The 21,352-nt window shown below is 42.1% G+C and overlaps 2 protein-coding genes across 6 annotated transcripts in view; one reads left to right on the top strand and one right to left on the bottom strand.

Moving 5' to 3' along the window:
* The window catches only part of USP15 (ubiquitin specific peptidase 15), a 69,534-nt gene extending 69,178 nt beyond the window's left edge, over positions 1 to 356 (bottom strand). For 2 of the 3 annotated variants that reach the window (XM_071552320.1, XM_071552321.1), the window contains exon 1: positions 208 to 355. In XM_071552320.1, coding sequence (XP_071408421.1) covers positions 208 to 296 — 89 coding nt within the window. In that variant the 5' untranslated portion in view covers positions 297 to 355. Of the gene's footprint in view, positions 1 to 207 lie in introns of all 3 variants that reach the window. The other variant, XM_071552318.1, reaches the window with a different exon arrangement.
* Positions 357 to 16,951: 16,595 nt separating this feature from the next.
* The window catches only part of TAFA2 (TAFA chemokine like family member 2), a 187,102-nt gene continuing 182,701 nt past the window's right edge, over positions 16,952 to 21,352 (top strand). For all 3 annotated transcript variants that reach the window (XR_011697270.1, XR_011697271.1, XM_071549978.1), the window contains exon 1: positions 16,952 to 17,785. The gene's annotated coding sequence lies outside the window, so the exon portion shown is untranslated. The remainder of the gene's footprint in view (positions 17,786 to 21,352) is intronic.

Below are 21,352 nucleotides of genomic sequence, written 5' to 3' on the forward strand. Positions count from 1 at the left end.
CCAGGCGGCCGTTGCCCGGCGGGCAGACCTGCGGGCAAGCACTGTCCTCCCGCCTCCCCTCTCCCGGCAGCGGCCGAGGCGCCGAGCGGCCCCCGGGAGCGGGGCGGGCCGAGGGGAGCGAGCTCGGTCCCTCCGCCAGCCAAGCGGCCCCGGGGGCGGGGGCACCGCCCGCGCCGATTCGCCAAAGCCCCCCTGCTGCTCCCTCACCAGGTATCGCCCTTGCGGAGCGCGGTTTTGAGCAGCGCCGCGACGTCCGTGCGCTGGGTCTCCAGATCCGCCGCGCCTCCCTCCGCCATCTTCTCCGCCCGGCAGCGGCAGAGGCGGCGGTAGGGGCGCGCCGCGCTGCATGCTGGGAGTGACGCCTCCGGGAGGCGCCCTCGGCCCCGCCCTGCCCAGAGCCCGCGGGCGGGGCCCGGGGCGGGCAGCGCCCCCTGGCGGACCGGAGGTCCTTCGCTTACCGCTCGCCCCGCAGCGGCGGCGGCACCGGCGCGTGCGCAGGGCGGGGCGGGGCTGCCCGCGCGGGGCGGGGCGGGGCGGGGCGGGGCGGGGCTGCCCGCGCGGGGCGGGGCGGGGCGGGGCTGGGCGGGGCTGCCCGCGCGGGGCGGGGCGGGGCGGGGCGGGGCGGGGCGGGGCGGGGCTGCCCGCGCGGGGCGGGGCGGGGCGGGGCGGGGCGGGGCGGGGCTGCCCGCGCGGGGCGGGGCTGCGGCCGAAGAGGCCCCGGCACGCCCGGAGCTGCCCGGAGCTGCGCAGGGAAGAGCGGGTGAGCGGTGTGGTGGTGTCAGCCGCCCTTACCTGAGCCCTGTACCAACAGCGCAGCCTGGCGCTTGGCTTTTCACGCACACGCACACAAAAGGCCTTTAGCTGCATTGCATAACAGGGTTCTCTCAGTCTTTGTATACAGATTTCAAAACATCAGAATGGTGCTGATTGCAAATGTCTGAAGAGAGCGTTTATTGTACATGTAGCATACGTGTAATGCCTGCAGTTGGATACCTCTCCCCCTCCTGCCCGAGTCATTCCAGCCTGCCCAAATTGCGTGACTAACCCTAGGAATGTCTCAGGCAGCCAGTCATGTATTAGAGCCTTTTAGGAATTATTAGCTGATTGGCACGTGGACTCTGGTAGCATGTAGTGTTACGAACAGCAGCAAAGAGCGCTATTTAGATGCATGCACAGCAAAAAAGGATGAAAGTAAGGCTGTTATGCAGCCATGGCAGACAAAGCTAAGTAAATATTCTTGTCAGGATTATCAGGAAAGATGATGATGTTGAAATAAGGGCAAAATCCCTCATGGCTGGAAAGGGAATATGGAAATCATACCCAATACATAAGTAGAACACCCAAGAGCTCAGAGGGACTGGTGGTGACATTCATGGCTTCCCTAAGAACTGGAATATGAAATTCCAGTTGAAGGGGCAAGCAAGTTAAAGATAAATGTTATAGAGAGCTGTGGTTCTAAAGGCTGTGTTTAATGAGAGAAAACTGAGCTGGACGACAAGAAGAAGATTTCCAGCCACTTGAGGAATAGATTTCTGAATTAGCATTTCACAGTTTGTATAGAAGAACTCTGACACATTCCCACCCCACACACACCAAGGCTTGGCAAATAAGGACAGCATTTTACACTCACAAACTTTAATGTTGAATTAATGAAATATTTTGAAAACTAATTCCACTCCATTTATCAGGGGATTTTTTTTCCAGCCTTGTAGCTTGCCACCTCTGTGAACTACTAATCATTTTAAGCAATAAATTGAAATCACTCAAAGTGCCATTTCATTTCCTAGGTCTTGTTCATAGCATGCCCTTACAAATGTGCAGTTACTGAAAGATGTAAAATATAAATGTGTTAAAGGTTGGATTTTTGAGAAATATGGGATTCCTGATATACATTGCATAGGCTTAGCATCAAGGTTAGATCATGAGCCTCTTAAAAATATTGGTGGAAAATTTGCACACAAGAAAAGGCACCACCAAACCCTATGGCACTGGAAGCATCCGAAGCAGCCTGGTAGGCCTTGCTCTCTACCAATATCCTTGTATTCCCAATTTTTGTCATACAATAGTTGGGGACCCCAACATAAGAAGGATGTGAACCTATAGGAATGAGTTCAGAGGAAGGTCACCAAGATGATTAGAGGGCTGGAGCACCTCTCCTATGAAGACAGGCTGAGAGAGTTGGGGTTGTTCAGCCTGGAAAAGAGAAGGCTCTGGGGACATCTTATAGCAGCCCTCTAGTACGTGTAAAGGGGGCTACAAGAGGGCTGGAGAGGGACTGTTCACAAGGACATGTAGTGACAGGACAAGGGGGAATGGCTTCAAACTGAAAGAGGGTGGGTTTAGGTTATATATCAGGATTAAATTCTTTACTGTGAGCTTTACTGGTGAGACACTGGAACAGGTTGCCCAGAGAAGCTGTAGATGCCCCATCCCTGGAATTGTGGATGGTCAAGTAGGATGGAGCTCTGAGCAGCCTGGTCTACCTGACCTACCCATGGTGGGAGGCTTGGAACTAGATGGTCTTTAAGGTCCCTTCCAAACCAAGCCATTCTGTGATTCTGTGATTAGTCATATCACTTCCAAGTTGCTGAGTGACAAAATGATCAATTTCTTGGGGTTTAGACATTCAGTAGTGTCAGCTGTGCCTAAATGATAGATTTAGTAGATCAAATACAGCTGAAAGTCAGAATGAACACTAGAGCCTTCATATTCTGCAGGTATGTCTACACTGAAAAGCAAACCTATGTGTACCAAGCAAAGCCCCTGATTTATTTCTTTTTGTAGCCTAACAGGGGCTTGCACTCTAATGTACTTAGAAAGAACCAAATCTCAGATTATTTCCTGCAGTGCACATGGCTGATCCAGACTGAAAGCAAATCCAAGGCACAGAGTTGAGGAATGAGGGGGAGGAAGAAGGAGTGGGAATGGGGAAGTCTGTCTCTGAGAATGTGCTTATCCATGTGGCTAGACTTGGTATATATCAACAAGAGTTTTTAAGCACCTGTTCTATTTCTTTAGATACCTTGTTGACCTTAGTGCTTTAACCCCAGTCTACATCTAGTGCTCATGCTTGAGACAGAGTGTATTCTGCTCTCTGCTTCAGACTGCAAAAATTGTGTTCGATTTTTTGTCTTTGCTAGCTGACACTAGAATAAATACAAATTTTTAAATGGGCCACATTAGCAATGGAAATATAAACATGCTTTTTATTTCAGAGTTTGATATAAATACTTTAGTTGATTTCTCTTGAAAGAAGCAGCCTGAAGTACTTCTAGGCTTGGTCAGTAAGTGTAGGTCAGACTCATGAATTCTAATATTAACAAAATTATTTTATTCTTGACATTTGGGACAACCTTCAACCTATAATGTAATAAAAAGGAACACTGATTGACAGACAACCTTGTAAAATTAATTTCCTTTTGAATTTACAATGATCTTTGAACAAATGCATAAAACATGTTGTAATTTTTTTTAAGTGATGGGAAAGCAGGAGAGGTGGTTTGAAAGAGCTCTGGCTGAAAGCTGCCACAGGCCCTCGGCCTCAGCATTGCCCCCCTTTGCCCCACACCTCCCTGTCCCCACCACTCCGTATTGCTGCATCTAAATATACACACTAAATATACATTCTGCTGGAATGCAGAACTGTTTCTGGTGAGGTCTGACCTCTGCACCAGCTGTGGGACCTGGATTTTGAAGTGGACAAAATTCAGAGCTGCAGCACACTTATTATCGCCATTGTGCAGCTTTTGTGTTTGTACTTATGTTTTTATTTTATTTTATGTTACCGTTAATACTTGTGTATAAAGGGACACAGTTTTCCACATTGTAGAGAAGTTTCCTTGGTTGTGTTGCCGTGTGAGATAAACAAGTACATTGGCTGAAGGGACTGGCTGTGATGCTCCATGCTCGAAGAAAGTGTGCTGTTCTCACAGAGTGCAGGACCCACCAATGTGACACGAGAAAGAGACCATTATGGAGAAGTTATGCTGGATACTTGCTTTCCCTCTTGAGATCACATTTTCAGTGCCTTAAGTTTGCAGGCCTGTGGTGGCTTTGGACAACCACTGGACAATTAGAACTCCAAATAAGTCACTCCCCTTTCATTTTTTCCTCAATCTGCCATCTCCAATAATGAAGGGGTAGTAAAGAGAAATGTAAGTAAAAAATAACAATTTACTAAAGGGAATGGCTGTAACTACAAAGATACAGAGGAAAACAGTTTAAACCAACAAAGACAGAAAAGTGTTATCTGGTCCCCCCTCCTCCAGGACAAAGAACGGTGGAGAATCTTCCCCCTCCATCTCAGACCACACAGTCAGGAAAAACAAAATGAAACAATGCAGCAAACAGTTTTCTGGGGAAGGACAGCAGATAGCAGCAGACTGCAGGCTCTCTCTGTGGGGAGGGCAGCAAGAATTAGCATACTTCTGCTTCCACTTTGTGGCTTTTATAGAGGGCATGTCCACTCCCTTCTGCAATGCAGACAAGAAAAGACAGTTCTGCCTTCTATACTTAAAGAGACAGTCCATTAAAAAAGATGGAATGGGATAGAACGCATAATTGGTCATACCTACCTAATGCTAACCCCACCTCCTTTTCCTGTCATGAGGACAAGGCATCAAGAAACTCTTCCCACCCTTTCTATTTGGGGTGATTTGTGTGAATATAAAGGAAAACACACGGTGTGAAAATATACTTGAAGCTAGAAGCAAGTAAAGACAGGATGAGACTGTGGCTCTTTGAATAAATGTGCATTCAGTCTTTTGTCATCCAGACTTCTGCATCCTAGCTCTTTTGGTACAACCCTATGTGAACATTACTTTTTCTGAGGAGATGGTGAATTTCCATCTCCCCAGCCACTTGCACCTTTTATTGATTCAAGCAGGAATACCGGAATATGATCCTCTATGGTTGGCCCAGGACAAATACACAAACTTCAATTTGAGTTAGCAGGATCCAACAGCATACTGAAGTACCATAATTTATTTGGTAACAGTCAGTGTTGCCTTTACTCAAGAAAGCATCTTAAGGTTTGAATTTCCATACATTAGAAAACCACTATACTTGTGTGCTTTCCATCAGTTTGGACTGGATGAGATAGTTTAACTTATTACACTCACAGGGTAAGAAACATTTTGCTTCCCTCCTGATCTGGGACAGCCCAAGATTCTTTAGTTTCAGTTTGTGTTGGAAGGCCTGTTTCCACCATTTCTTGTCCATATTTGTCTCCTTGAGGGGTGATAACGGCAAGTGGGAAAGCTGCTTTTACTGTCTTGAGACAATTCAAGTGAGCTGGTTTGAGTTTTGTTTAGAATAAGAAGGATGTGCATTTGAATACTGTGTAAGCACTTCAAAAATATTGTCTCATGCTAAACTATGACATTAAAATTTCATATATCCCATTAGTGGTTATGATTGAACTCAGATGTCTCCATAAATGGACTTACTGACCTCGAAAGATATGTACCTTGTAAAAAGAGTTGTGTTGCTCTTGACAGTATAGGAGAGGAGTAAAATAGAAGAACAAGCTTACCATTACAGAGAGAACTTGCACTTGGACAGGGATGTTGGAGTGGAGGTGAGCTGAGCAAGCATATGCTACGCCATTGTGGAGAGGGGTGAAGGGAAAGGCTTGCATTGTGTTCCATTTATTATTTTTCAAAAAATCACATCAAAGCCTACCACCAACACACCCAAAACTAAGTCCAGAAAATTAATAAGGTGTATGGATATTGGCTTTGAACAACTGTTATCATCTTTCTCAAACTTGTTCACATAAGGAGTAAATGGCTTGTGCTTATTGATATGTGCAATTTCTAGGTGCACCATTAAGAAGTTTTGCTGGCTCTGACTCCCACAACTGCATTAGTAATTGTACAGTTGTGTTACCAGACACTGAAATGGCTCTGAATCTGTCTGTTAAGGGTGATATGTTAAATATGCAGGTGATGAATTTTGCCATTTCAGGAATGTCAAAGTCTGTTTAGCTACATTCTAAGATTTAATAGAATTGACCCATTTCTGTAAAAATAGCTCAAAAGGGATTATTAAGATAGATTAACATAGATGAGTTCACATGACTATAATTCATGCATCATAAAAATTCAATTTAATTTTTGAAATCTGTTGCTATATTTTTATGATGCAATATCATCTCAGGTCAGGAGGATAACTAACCACTGTAATGCAACAAAAACAGCTCCATGATACAAAGGGATTAATGTAAGGGTGATAATTTAAATAATAGCTAATAAAATCAAACTCATTTTATGTACATTTTAAGAGCTAGACCAATCAAAGCTTAAAATGTGATAGAATAATAAAGCAAACCTCATTAGTTTGGCACAGTAAAAATGCATGCAATCAAAAAGATCTGGAATAAGCGTAAGCTTATATTAAGACAAAATTGCTGAGCGTTTAATCTTATTCTTGCTGAGATCATTGTAGAAATTCAGAGTGACTTCATTTGAAAGTCACAGGACACTGGTAGAAGGCAAATCTACTCTTCTTGCACTGTTATTGACCCCTGGTTGGCTATGCTCAAGGGATGTGGAAATGATGTAAAAGATGATGTTTCATGCTACCTACTTTCCATCTGGAAGGTAAGGAAAAAAAAAGAAGTGGTAACTCACTAAAATTCAGTGATAGGAATAGGGTTTCATCATGAAAGATTGATAGTCGATCAGACACATTTCTGTACATTCATAAATTCATAATCTGGTAGAAAAATGAGGAATCATCAGAATACTTAATGGAACATTTAAATTGCCAGTGAAATTTCAGGTGTTTAAGTAATTCTAGCAGAGTTATACTGTGAAATAAATGGCCTCATTAATCTCAGTCTGTAATAGATAAAGCTCTCCTTGCATTTTCTTTTGCTACATTTCCTATAGAAGAAAGTCTTGTGCATTTTTGGAGCCCCATCTGATTTCAACAAAATTTGAGAGACAGGTAGTAGTGTTAGATTTATTCAATTTCAATAAGAAAAGATGCCTGGGAAGAAAGGGGAAGAGCCACAGAGAGACGTTTTCAGCATCTCTCTGAAAATCCATCCCTTGGGATCACTATTACACAAAAAAGCAAAGATTTGAAGTTTTCCATCATAGGAAAATCTTCAATCAACCATGAGTTAAAATCCATAAAAAATGAGACTTCATTAGTTCCAGACTTCACAGAACGTGTTATTATACAGATTTTTTAGCATCTTCAAATTTTAGACAACTTTTTCTTGCATAAGTCACCTGAAGCTTAACGGGGTATTGGATCTTCTGCTTTTTATCTCTGTAAGGCTATAATAAAAACAAAACCCCCAAGCCACTGTTCCCTTAGTGCTTTTCTTTCTGCATGGTTATGCATATATGCGTCAGGAGAGGAGGAGAGGAGAGGGGAAGGAAGGGGAAGCATAAAAGCACTGAAATGTCCTTTTCCAGGTTTTGGTAAGGAGTTGTGTTATTTGCGTTCTGCCTTCTGACATCTGCTGGCAAAACCTTTCCATTACACTGCTTGCTCTGAATTTTCCAGGACTCTGCGGGCTTCTTTGACATTTGTGGGTGCTTAATGGCAGTGAAAACCAGGACACTTGTGGATAAGGAAGTAACTGATGTCTGATAGGGAGCAACAGATACGTCATGAAGCTTAAACTGGGAGAAAAACAAAGAGGATTTATGTAGTGGGTTTATTGCTCTAGCAGCAGCATCTCTCTGCATCCCAGGCTATGCTTTCTGCACAGAGCAGAGACCTCTGAGGTACCCCTGAACTGCTTGGAAAAGCAAGTTTTTCCACACCAAGCTCTAAGCATTGAGTTTGCTTCCAGTTCCCAAATTCCAGCACACCTGCCCAATACTGCAGCTACTATGGATCTGTGTCCCCCAACTGCAAGTAAAAATGCTAATTTTGCTCATTGTGAATACTGAATTTCAGGGCCAAAAGTGCATATAGAAACAACTTGTTCTAAAATACTTTTTTAGAAGAGAATTATAAATGATTAAGCATTAGTCAGAATGAAAATGTCAAAATTATGATCATATAGGATATATCCCCAAGGATTTAGGTCTCCCTCACTTGTTGCTTATTTTCCTTACATTACATTTGGGCTAGATGTCAGAATACGAGAGTTACTCACATCCAAGATCAATTCAAGATACTTATGTTATATTTACCATGCCCTGAGGATGTGAAAGAAATGGGAATTTGAACAACTTGCTCTGTTAGGCATTCTGGCAGGTGGTGATGGGCTAGAACTTGGCCAGAATTGAGGCACTCAGTCTCCCAGGGCAAATGTTTTGGCAGGATAATGAATGCTAGGCAGGGCATGCATGTGCAGGGAGTCAGGTGGCATCATTTATGTTCCCTCCACAAGTAACTGTTTAGCATGGATAACCAGAAACTAATTTCACCTTGGTCAGGTGAGAGTGGACATAGTTGTAACACCAGAGAGAGGTCCACATGAAGTCTTCCGAGCAGGATCACAGCATCTGAGTGGTCTGCCATCATGCAGTCCAAACTCTGAAAGGACTGTCCCCTACTCCCTTCAAAGGAATCAGTCAATGACAGCCACAAAAGCAGAAGAATTCAAAGGCACACATCCTTTAGCTCTTCCTACGATGTGTTTGATGAAGAAGGAAAGGTTTGAGATGGAGGGCAAAGCTCAGTCAGTCTGACTTTCTAGTCCTGCAGATCCTGAGATCTGAGAGGCAGTAATTCTCTCTAGGTACTTACAATTTTCTGCCATATTTATACAAGAAAATTACTTATATTCAGATTATTAACTATGTAATCCAGTAATGCCACATTTGTAATCTCATTGAAAGAGCTCAATAGCAACTATTAACAATTACTACTATTATAATAGTAATCTCATAGCAAGTCTAAATAGGCAATATAACTTTGTATATATATATGGACTGGATCTTTTTGATTCTGTATTAATCAGAGGCATTTTCTCATGTTGAATTACAAGCTGAAATGCCCTTTGGTTCTTTTCTCAAAATTAAAAGGTATGTGCTTTTGGTCATGCAGTAGAAAATACCTTGAAAACTGCAATTCAGAACATTTAAAAATTATTGTGTTCTATTAATATTTTGGTCCTGTCCTGTTCTCCACTCCCAGCTGCCCCCCTTCCTCCTCAGGTTCAGTCTATTTTGGAATAAATATGGTAATATTCTAAATAATACCACTTTTTCTGCTCTCAACTTTTGAAAAGCTCTACTTCTGCTTGTACTCAGAATGCAGAATGATGATAACAAAATACATCTTTTTGACTTGCTATTAAAACATCATAAAGTGCAAAGTCTGCAACAACCTTTAGGCCATATTTTAATGCTTTTTAATGCACATATACAAGCCTAGTACATTACTGAGTGCAATTTTATTTTTTCTTCCTTTATTAAAACATAGGTGGTTAAAATTTAGAGAAGAAAGACTTAAAATCAGAAAGAAATACTGAGGAATAGAACAACTTACTCCTATTCAATTATTTAATGCACTGTAGTTTCACTAAATGTACTTTCAGAAAATTGAATGATGCTGTTTGAGTGTTTTGTAACTATTTGTTGTGGGTGGAGTGGAAGGTTTAGACAAAAGTTATTAAAGATGCTCTGTTGTTGAGTCACGGTGCAGAAAGGATTTCTTTGGTTTCTAAACTCCTTCTCAGAGAGGAGTCCAGGTACAGCTGAATCCCATCTTAACCTTGGATTGTCAGTCATTTAAATTTAAGGAATTATAGAGGTGTGATTAAATCACTTTGTCCTGCAGGTTTTAATAATGGCTCATCAGATATATTTATAAAAATGAATTATTTATTATGACAAATGAACAGACAAATGAACAGATGAGTGAACAGGTGAAAGATCTTAATCAGAATTATTTACTGTGCAGTATAAAAGCTGAAAACCTATTAGTAGAGTATAATACAGCATAAAATAATATAGTGCACTGTATCCAAGAAATTATATTAAAGCAATTGCAACAAAGCTAGTAAAAGGAACAAACATTAAGTGGAGATTGATATAATTCACCATACGAGATACTGGGCAGATCTCTCTCTTTCTCATAGGGTAGATTTCTCTCTTTCTCATGACCCATGGGGAGTAACCATGAGCCAGGCAGCCCCTGCTTCATGGGAGAACCTCTACACCCTTCACAAAAGTATGTAGAAGAATCTGCCATATGAAAGTTGGACTGGCTTTTATAGTTATAAAGTGATGGACTGGTAGTCATAGATTTACAAGCCAGTGACTAGCTTATCTGTCAAACCTTGCTTCAAAAAAGCAGGATGTGTGTTTGAAGTTTGGTGAACCAGGCCGGTTTTAGCATAACTCAATACCAAAACCAGCACCCTGATGCCAGCAGTAGCTCACCACAGGTAGCTTGCATGACAGCTTGCATTGTTGACATTCTCTGATTGGATTCTAGGCTTTGTTGGGGTAGGCCCTCATGCCACACCATTAAACAGTTTTGTAACTATTAAACGGGTGTAGTATTATTTCTCTAGAAGAAATAATCCAAGTAAGTTCACAGTGACATTTTTTTTTCAGCAAACAACATAACTGACAATCCCCTAATCTCCAGCTGGGAAGGAACTGAGTTACTGGGCTAATTCACTTTGACGCCTTCTTTACCAGAATTTGTGATGCCTGTTTTTAAAATGACACTGCACAGATTAGAAAATGTTATGTCATGAGATAATAAATGGCACCATGAACCTCTGCAGTGAAGTGTAATCTTTCTTGTAGATGAGTTCTCGCATCTGCCAACACATGTTGCCGCTCTGTAAAGAGGTTTCATACAAAAATAAGCATGATTTGTTTTGTGAAATCAGCTTGATTTTACTTACCTATTTACTACTATTGGTACTATTGGTTACTATTGTAACCTCCTGTTTTCACAAGGTCTCCTTTAATATAATTTAATTATGTAAAAATAATTTATTAAAGAAAGTAATTCAATATGTAATTTTGGAAATAATTATATTTGTTTCCTATTTTGTCTATAAAGCAACCTTTAATGTAAAATCACAATGAAACTAACCTACTTATAACCAACAATAAAACGTTTATTCATTTTGAAGTTCTTTGTAGCATGACTGCAAGAGGATGCTGTATGACACACAAGAATTTAGGAACTATGATATAATATCTGATTAAGAAAAATGCATTATCTCTATAATATAGTAACCCAAATTTAGGTCAGATGTGTGTGAACAACTTTTGTCCTGATCTTGTTAGTTATTTTGTTTGTTTGTTTTTCTTTCTGTGGATGCTTGATTTATTTTCTGCTCTGAGTCCCACAGATGCAGATCGAGGAATACTTGATTAACTTTTTAAAGAAAACAGAAGGAAAAATGGCTAATCTCCTTCTGGAGTAGTCTGGGGATTTCCTCAAGCACATGAATAATACTTATTCTATCTCCAATAAGAAAATGGCACTGCTAATATTCTTGTAATTTACAACTCTTTTGTGCAATAAAGGCATGTAGGCATTCCCAAATATTTGGCTTATGGACTCTTCCTTTTGGTGTAATAAAGCTCAGATCTGTTACTTACAAAATACGTAATGTAGTCAAATTACTGGATAAAAAGAAAATTTAAGACTATATCCAAAAGGTGAGGAGACCAAGTGTTGTTCTACTTTTGATCTGAATTCTGGTTTTTTTTCTGCTTTTTACATGGATTAAAGTCTACATTCAAGAAGAAATTTAGAAGGCATGAAATACTGCAACACCTAAATTTTTGTATGTGCTTCACCCAGGGCAAGATTCAGAAGCTGTGCCTGGCAGCATAGGGTGTCAAATGCATAAAGTGCCTTATGACGATATATAAAAGATCTAGAAAGCTCAGTAGTGACTTGTCAAGAGGTAGCAAATGAGAAATGAGGAATGCAGGTTTTTAAATATTTCCCCTTTAGGGAGCTTAGATGCTTTATGAAGTATTAGGAGAAAGTATCTTTATATTTCAAAATAGCTCCAGTTCTCACAGCCTGGGGGATTTTGCTCTTTTTGATGAAATAGCATAAGATATGGTCATATGATATTCTATTGGGTCAGTCAGACAAACAGCATTCATCCCAGTGTTTCTTTATGAGTTTGGGGGAGTAAAAAGTATCAACCCAACAGGGAACAATCAATAAGGCCCATCTAAGCAAAGTGGACATACAGTAGGTTGTGAGACCAAGTGTATCCAAACACCCTGAGGGACTGGGCTGATGTCACTACGAGACTGCTTTCTAACATCTGCAAATGTTCAGGGTGACAGATGAAGGTCCAAAAAATTGGGAAAAGGTAAATATCTCCAATTTCAGTAAGGTAGGAAGAAAGATGTGGGGGACTACAGGTCATTCTGCAGGAAGTTTATGGAGAAAATTGGCCTGCAAATAATTTCCACACACATGAAAGAAAAGAAGGTGATTTGGAATAGTCAATTATATCAATAGTATCCAAACAGGCTGGGGAATTTTGTTCACAGGAATCTCATGAAGTTCAACAAAGAAAAATGCAAGTCTGGCACCTGAGACAGAATAACCCCATGCAACAGTACAGGTTTGGCACCATCTAAGAAACATCTTTGCAGAAAAATGCCCATAGGTGCTGGTGAACAAGTTGAACATGAGTCAGCCACGTGTCATAGCAGGGGTGAAGGCATGGCATATGAGAAAACTGTGTTTGTTCAGGCCTTTTGAAGAAGGGAAAGAGGAGAAATTACTGTATTCAACTACATATGGATGGTTACAAGGGAAATGGGGCCAGAGGCTACTTGGAAATGCATAGCAAAGGGTTGAGAGGCAATGGACACAAAAGACAGAAAGATAAATTAAGAGAAATTTGTTGGGATGTAAGGAAGAAAATCCATTCCAATGAGGGTGGTCAAATGCTGGAAAAGGGGCAAGAAAGGTATAGAAGGTAGTAGGTAGATCTTCGTTCTTGGAGGTATCTGAAACCACAGGACATAGCCTTGAGCAACCTCATCTAAATTTGAAGTTAGACCACCATGATTACAGGTTGGGTCCTCAGTCCAATCAGACTTCCAGAGATGTCTTTCAACCCATTTTTATACTGATTCCCGGCTTTATCTCCTCTTCAATGAAAGCAACAAAGTCTTGCTCCCAAAATTACATTGAATATACATGTATCAATGATGTTGAGTTCGGGTTTTGTTTTAATCCTGGAAGGTGTCATTACTCTGTAACTAGCACTTATATTAGCATGCATATATAGTCCATGTCATTTATATCTTAGGATAATGGTTTTAAATGGTAAACCCCCCCCATCATATTATTTATCTATATCATTATGTGTTGTAGAAAAGAAAGAGTGGTTACTTCTGTTAGGGTTTTTTTTTGCAGTCAGTTTTTCCATTTCATGTGGAAGGTTTGAAAGATCAATGTTGATTCCAATATGCTAGTTAAAAATCCCTTTCCCCTGAAATCCAATAACCAGCATGATTTTAGTAAATGCCTGTGGGAGACTTATTAAAGAACCTTGGAATAAGTTTGCTCCATTGCATTTTCATTTTTATCAGCTTTTCAGGAGTTGATAACCTTTATTTTTGTATGTGACTATCTGGAATTTACTTGAGATTTTAAAGAACTTAAATTTGTCTGACAATATTCTCACCTGTGATAAAAACATGACTATATGACTGTGTATCTGTACACACATCATAAAGGGGACTTTTAGACACTGTTGAATTGTCTCAGCTCAATGCATCAGGATGATAATCGTAATAGTTTATATCAGCCAGCTTTTGAGTTCCTTGCTTTCTCTTCCCTAGCTTTAGGGGATGGCAATAAAGGAAAGTTGTAGAATGCTGCCACACATCAGGCTCTAGGTCACTATATATCTCCTTACCTCGAGGTATTTCTGGTGAGAGCTGTGCTCTGGGCCTCTGCTTATTGTAGTACCTGAAGCTCAATATTAAGAGAGTTGGAAGACCCAATCTAAATCCTAGTCTTTAGGAATAAAACAAGAAACCAAGAACCTAACTATTAAACTGAAAAACAGTGCCACAACTGGCACTTTTTAGTTGGTTTAGGTTAGTATCATGGTGAGTGGTGGGAGAGGAATAGTCTCTTGGGAAAGATAAGGAATTAAATTGTTGGTAGACATTAATGAACTCATCAGTTCTTAGAGACAAAATCTGCATGTAGCTACCAAATATGAATTTTCCTTTTCTCTGTTTAGCTGCTCAGACATGCATTCCTTTTAGTAAAATTAGTGTTTAAAAATATACATATCAGATCCACATGTGCAACTACTCAGAAACAAGTTTTTATTTTCCTGATTTTTATGCTGTGCTGTATACTTTGAAATGGAAAAGCTCAAGTTACTCCAAACACTACACCTTTTGCAAGCACCACCACCCATTTTCATGTTTTATGCTTGTCTTATAGCATGTGGAAGAGCCCTACAAATTGATTAAAAGTAAAACGTAGCAACACTAACTCAAAAATGAAACAAGCTGAAGGAATAAAGACAGAACATTCATGTAATAATTGTTTCATAACTGTATTGTCTTTTAAGGCCACAGTATTCAGCTGGGGATTTTCCAGTCAGAAAGATATAAATATAGGTTGTGTAGGACAAAGAATGCCAATCTGGTGTTTCCAGAAAATGGTAAATTTATCATGCTGTGTATGTACAGCATGTACCAATGCACCTCTGAAGATGAGTCAGACTTACTAAATAAGTGTCTGTAAAACCAGCTGCACTGTATAGTTGTAATGGATCATTTCAGTTTTTCCTGGGAGTGTTGACCGTTTTGTGAAAGCATGCAGAGAAGCTTTCTGAAAGCATGTGTTTGAGGACATGCTTTCATGTGCATAGTGTCATACAACCTGTGTGTGAGTACTGTAGGTTTGTTCAGATTTTCAGATGTTGTGCAAAGAAATCTGGAACAACTGCTCATGTGCAGTGGCAGCATGCTGTAACTAATGACCACATTTTTTGAGATTTACAGACAAAATTCCTGAGTTTCAAAACAGGTCAGTTTACCTGTTGCTTTGTCTGCGGCTTTTTCTTCTGTTGTTTGTATAGGACTTGTTTGTTTTAACTGGGTGATGATAGTCCTGTGTCTTCAGATGTGTTTGCCAAATTTCTGTAACAGCAGGACACTAATACGAAACTAGCAAGGGTCCTCTGGTCTTATGTAGTCAACTTGAGTGTAATGATACATGCAGGTAGAATAGTGCTGCAGTAATGACAAGGTTTTTGCTACATCCAAGGTGCAACAGCTGCTGTAGTTACAGTTTAGTTGTTGTAGTTGCATTTTCAGTGTGTTTTTAGTGCTTTTGATCCAGTAACAATTCTTATGGTCCTACACTGACACAGGGAACAGGAAAGACTATCCATTATGTATTCAGGATCCCTGGTCGTTTTGCACAGTTGGGGCAGAAGCATTCAAACCCTATGGAGCAACATTAGTTTGGGTCTGCCTCATGTTCTGAAGTTATGTTGCTGATACCAGCACTTCAGTTCCCTTGACATCATTCTTAGCAGTCTGCAAATCTAGAAACACTGTTACCCGAGTAGGGAAATTGTGATATTATTGTATCAGTTTCCAGTGCATGAGATAGGACCACATTTGTCTTTACAACCAGCAGCTCTTAATTTGGCTGCAGTCAGCATTCAGGCATGTATATGTACTGCAGTGTTTTCTGCAACAGCGATTGTGACAGCTGCATACCAGACTACTTTTAAGTTGCCCTTTCCATACCAGCCTCTTTGTGTTTTATCCTACAGCTGCATCAGTGTGTGCTGGATAGTCAACATTAATTTTGCACCTCCTCCCCCCCGCCTTTTTTTCCTGACTGCACAGACCTTAGGTCTGTATGTGCTTTGAAGAAAAATTCAAACATTCTATGGATGCTTACATAGAAAAATCTAGCATGAACAATAACAAGAGAGGAACCGTTTCACTTCCCTCTTCTGTTTCTCACAAAGTTGAACAAGAACATCATGTAAAATGGGATAGTTAATGACTGAACAAAAGTTCCTTCTTAAAACTGGCTATTACCCTCGCTAGTATAATTAAAAATGCACAACAGATGATCCGATATGTCAGTACTTCTCAATACTGCATGCATTCATCCCCATTTAACTTATCAGTGGACCAGAGTCATAGAAGCAAAGTGAGAATTTGACTCTTTGATATTATTTTAACGAACAAGGGCTCTTTCTCACCTTCTCTGGCTCTCACTCCTCCACTTCTCTGCACCCTCTTTCAAATGGCACAAAACACAGCAAATAAATTAGGAAACTGTGTTTTTACTTATCCTCACCTAGCAACATTTCCCTCTATTAATCAATAGTCCGTGGCAGGCAACTGAGACCCGCCACCCGTCTTCAAGCCGGTCTTTAAATTCGTCTTCTTAAGAGAAAGGACTTCAGGACCTGACCCGTACTATGTTCTTTCACCTGCCGAGTGCAGCAGCACAAACCAAGCCGACCACTCCCCACCTCCCAGGGAGTGGGACCCAACCGCGTCCGCGGCTCTCCCGCAGCCCGAGCCGCCGTGCGTGACTCCCTTCTCCCTCTGGAGGGAGACACAGTCCAGCTTTTGGCTGCCGCCGGCGACGCTGCGTCCCTCCTGCCTCTGCCCCTGCTCCAGCCGCCACGGCCACTGCCCCCGTCCCCCAGGACAGCTGCCCTGCCCGGCCCGGGGACACCCCGCCCGCGCCCAGCCTCCCGCCGCAGGGACAGAGGGGATCCGAGGGAGCGGCGGCGGGGCCCCCGGGGGCGGCGAGCATCTTCCCCTCCCTGGCCACGTGCGCCTGTGTGGAAACTTCGCAACCCTGGCCCGGCGATCGGAGGGGAGGGGAGAGGAGGGAAGGCGAAGCTGCGCCGCGGGGCGGGCCAGGGGAAGCGACCCAGGCCCGGGGTGCGCGGGCCGCGGGGTCGGCGGCGGGCGCTGCTGGTAGAGTTCCGATGCTCGGTGAGACAGAGAGGCGGCCACAGGGATTTGCTGCCTCATAAAAGAGCTGGGGAGGATCGTAGCGAGTAGCCGGATAAATAGGGAGGAGGAGAGGGGCGTCACTCCCGCTACGCACCCCTCCCATCCCCCGCACCGCGCAGGGCGCGCCTGGAGCTGCTTGTGCTTGTCCGGGAGCCCGGGGCAGCTCCGCGCTTTGCGCGGTGCGGTGCGGTGCGGTGCGGTGCGTGCAGGCTGGGCGCGGGAGACTGCTGCTGAAGGTGAAGCGCTCGCTCTCCAATTACTTTTCCCAAGAGGGAGAAGAAGGCAGCAGGAGGGGAAAGTCGTGCTGTGTGTGGACCGCACACCAATCAGAGATGCTCTAACGGAGGGATTGCTGCAGGACGCGCCGGCTTCTCTTCCTTCCTCTGCCGGCGAGGCTGGATCGGGACCGCGCGCAGCTGGCGGAGAGGCTGGAGCCACACCGGGCTGCAAGACTTTCTCATCCTCCGCTTTTCCAACAGCTTAATCGTACTTCGTCGTCTTTTAATTTTATTAATTTTTTTAATACTCTGAAATCGTGTACGAGAAGCACTTCAAGTCTTCCCTCCCTTCCTAGTTACTTCACCCTTCCTCTCATATATTTTAGCCGGATTTCTGGTGTGTACCCAGAGAGACGGGGGAAGACCTGGTCGCCGCAGACGGCTGCTGCCCCAGCCCGGCCGAGCGGAGCGGATCGGATCGCGGCACGGCGCCGCTCCATGCCCCGAGCGCTGGCGGGGCGCGGGGCGTGTGCCGGCGATGCCCGGGCGGTAAAGCTGGAGCTCCCCCCGGACGGGAGGCAGCCGATCACTAGGCGTTTCTAGCAAGAATTGGTACTGCAGGTAAGTGAGCGGAGCGCTCCAGGGGCGTGTGTCTGTGTGTCTGGCTGGCCGCTGGTGGGGCCGCCGGGAGGTGGCCTCCGCGGTCGGCGGAGACCCCGCGGGGCTGCGGGTGCAAGAGATCGCGGTGGGGCCGGGCGTGGGCTGTGCAGGGTGGCTGCTGCGGGCTGCGCCCTCCCGTTGTCCTAAAGTTGGAGGAAGCTGGGATTGAGGAGGCGCTGCTTTGCCATCCTCCTGCCGGGCGCCTGGGGCAGCTGGCTACAGCCTTGCGCCGGGCGATCCGCAAGGCTTTTTGTTTGCTTTTTCATTTTCTTTGATTTTATTCAAAAGAACGGTTCAACAGAGGCGGGAATGGGGGTGGGTGGCGGGGGGAGCAGGGAAACCCTCCCATTTTTAAACTTTTATAGGAAGGATAGCCGCTAACTCGCAGGACCTTCGCGCACTTGGGGCTTTCTCTGCCCGGACACTTTATGGGCCGCCTTCAGAGAGCGGCTGAAAGGCCAAGGAGTCCCCATCCATAAAGAGGCGATTAATTTTCTCGTTTCTTTCTGTGTGTATTGCTCCCCAAGTTAGTTGTGGGTATATAGTATGAAACATGACTTGTCAATCCACGTTGCTTTCTTTGCATTTCGGTGAACATATTTACTTACTAAATATGTTGCAGGTTCTGTATGCCACTGTGAGAGGGCTTTTCCCTGATTCCATGCCTTTTATAGCTTTGCAAGAGAAAGTTATAAAATAATCTGTTTTGTTCCTGTGGAGCTATAGGATCGGACACCAGGTTATCAATGCAAACAATATAGAGCAAGAGCTTGCACTGCCCTGTTAGAAGTTGCCATGCATGAATCTTCTGTATGTTTGATACTTGGAGTTAAAATCATTGCTTAAAACATTTTAAATTATATGTGTAGTTACAGTTCTCTCTTTCGAGCTTTTGCTTGATTATCAGTAATTTTTTTTAAGCACTAAGTACCTCACTTCTACTACCCACCCCTCTCTCCCAGTAGACACTGCCTCAGTATTTGAAGAACCCTGCTTTGACTCCTGCAGAACTGTCAATTCAGATAATAAACATACTCAACCCCTATCTCTGAAAGTCCTGTAAAGCATTCAGGGTCGTAGGGTCTTCCCACTGCAGTGGATACATTTAAATCGCTATTGACTAAATGATAATCGTTATCTGGTTTCTCTGCCTTACCAACTAGTTTCAGACTTTAGCTTTCAGCCTACTGTGTGTTTAACACTTGAAAGCTACTTTATGGGCTAATCTAAGTGAAGTCAAATTGACAAATTAAGATTCTTTTCTGTGGTGAAGGGTAAGCACTAGAAAAAATAGTCGTTCAATGGTACCAGGAGTATAGCTTAGCTGAAGTTGGGAAAGAACATACTAAGGTATTTTTATCAGAGGTGGCAAAGGTTGCAGGTTTCATTATACTTTTTTCACAGTAATTATGCAGTCATCTCATACTGATGCCTAAATTGCTTTATGAGTGTAAAATTAACACTCATAAAGTAATTAATATAAATTTCATTATTAATATTTTATTTCAGAGAGTTGATACTGCTGAGGCAGTCTTGAAAACCATGTGGTTTTTCTTTCATATAGTCCCAATTTCCAAAACTACCGTACTGTTATTCTTATAAATATAAGCTACCTAAGTGCCATAGTTTCAATTTAAAGCTTTGCTCAGTTAGTTGATAGGAAATCAAGTACTCTTCTCTGGTTCCATGTATTTTTTTGTATGTAAAGGGGCTTTCAAAATTATGGCAGTAATTTTAGTTACACTGCTGCTTGTGGGTGACTTTGAGATAAAATCTTAATTTCTGTCTTGCTGTTTCAATCAGAAAATGACAACTAATCTGGCAGTATCTTTTATCATACTGGGTACATGAGGTAATCTTTTTACCTGACTCTGCTTATGTTCTGGGGGATCTCAGCTTTCTGTGTACATGCTTGTAGTGCCACTTGATAATTCTGGTGGGGAATACATTAAAAACTTGTTCTGAATGAAAGTAAATAGATGTATGTACAGGCGGATATTGGAGATTGTTTTACTGGCAGGTTGCAAAGTGATGATTCATTGAACCCTCTCTCGGTTTACATAAAGCAAGTAATACTTTACAGTGAATTGTGGTGGCAAAGAAAAATGTAGCAGCCAAGAAGTTTCATAATTTCATCACAGGTGATGACAGACTGGATAAAGGAGATCTTTACAAATGCAGGCAGTATGTTTTTGGTAAGCAAAATATAACCATGGAGTTTTTCAGATCTGAGCATCTTCACACTTAAATTTATTGCTATCTGTGTTGCTACTAGCCAATCAGTATAAAGCCCAAATAGCATACTAGAAAGATGTTGCATTTATTATGCTGTATGTTTTACTTAATATAAATAAGTAACGCAACACTGCTAACTACTTATCAGACTAAGGGAAATCACTGACTTTGGAAGATGGAAAAATTGCATTACCTAATACTTGTCTACACAGAACTGTGATCCCCATCTTGAAAAATTGTTCTGAAGGATACAACTATCAGTGAGCAAGCAGTTCTACTCCCCTGTTTTAACTTCTTCAGGATTTTATTAGAAATGCTTCATTAAATCACATTATTCTGCAGCTGTGTGTTCACTGAAAATTAAAAAAAAGTCAGGAAATTTATCCAGCAAAGCAGTAATATTTTCTTTGTTAAGTACTGAAAGTTCAAATAAAAAAATCCTTTAACACTAGTGTGCCAGGAGCACTGAGTACATCTTATTTTAGTGATATATGGATGGCATTTACAAATGCAATTCATCAATGTATTTGTTAGTCAAACGTCATCAAGCAAAGAAGATAAATGACAGTAAACAAAGGCTGCATGGTAATACAAAGGATAAAGCAAGGGAAGACCCTACAAATCTCATTAATTAATGTTAAGTTTCATATTTACAGTCTATATTTAAACATCTCATTTAAATGCCTTTCATCATTTTACTCCTGCAGTTCCAGGTAATTCAGGTAGCAATAAATTTTCATTGGAAAATGCATTTTTCATTTACCTTTTGAAACTGTGAATTTTAAGGGAATGGAACGAAAAGTTGTGTTACGATGAACATAATAGAAGGGTCCTATGCCAGAAGAGCTGAATACTGACCTGTTGCTGTTTGTGACCATTTTTATGTGTTAAGAGGGGCATGCCCAACTGATGTAGACTTTCATTGCTCCCCAGGAGTAGTTGAAGCTCTGACATTTCAAACAAGCTAGATTATTTTTCCATTATCCTTAGATCACTGAATTTAAGATTGAACTTTAAAATGTTTTACTTGCCTTTTTTTTTCCCCAATGAGAAAACATTTATGTGGTATATTGAGCTTCATGGAATCTGTTTTAAGTGCACAATTTCATGCTTGAAATACTTCTTAAAAACACAAGCTCGCTCTGAGTGGTATTTCAATAGGAAATTTGGCCCCGTGATTTGGTTTTGTAACCTGTCAATATTTACTTCAAAACACTTCTCATGACTCACTTCAGATGTACAAAACTCATCAGACATGGGAATGACTGAGAAAACATCAACAGTAATGCTGTT

The sequence above is a fragment of the Pithys albifrons genome, chromosome 3 (assembly GCF_047495875.1).
Source record: "Pithys albifrons albifrons isolate INPA30051 chromosome 3, PitAlb_v1, whole genome shotgun sequence".
Classification (NCBI taxonomy): domain Eukaryota; kingdom Metazoa; phylum Chordata; class Aves; order Passeriformes; family Thamnophilidae; genus Pithys; species Pithys albifrons.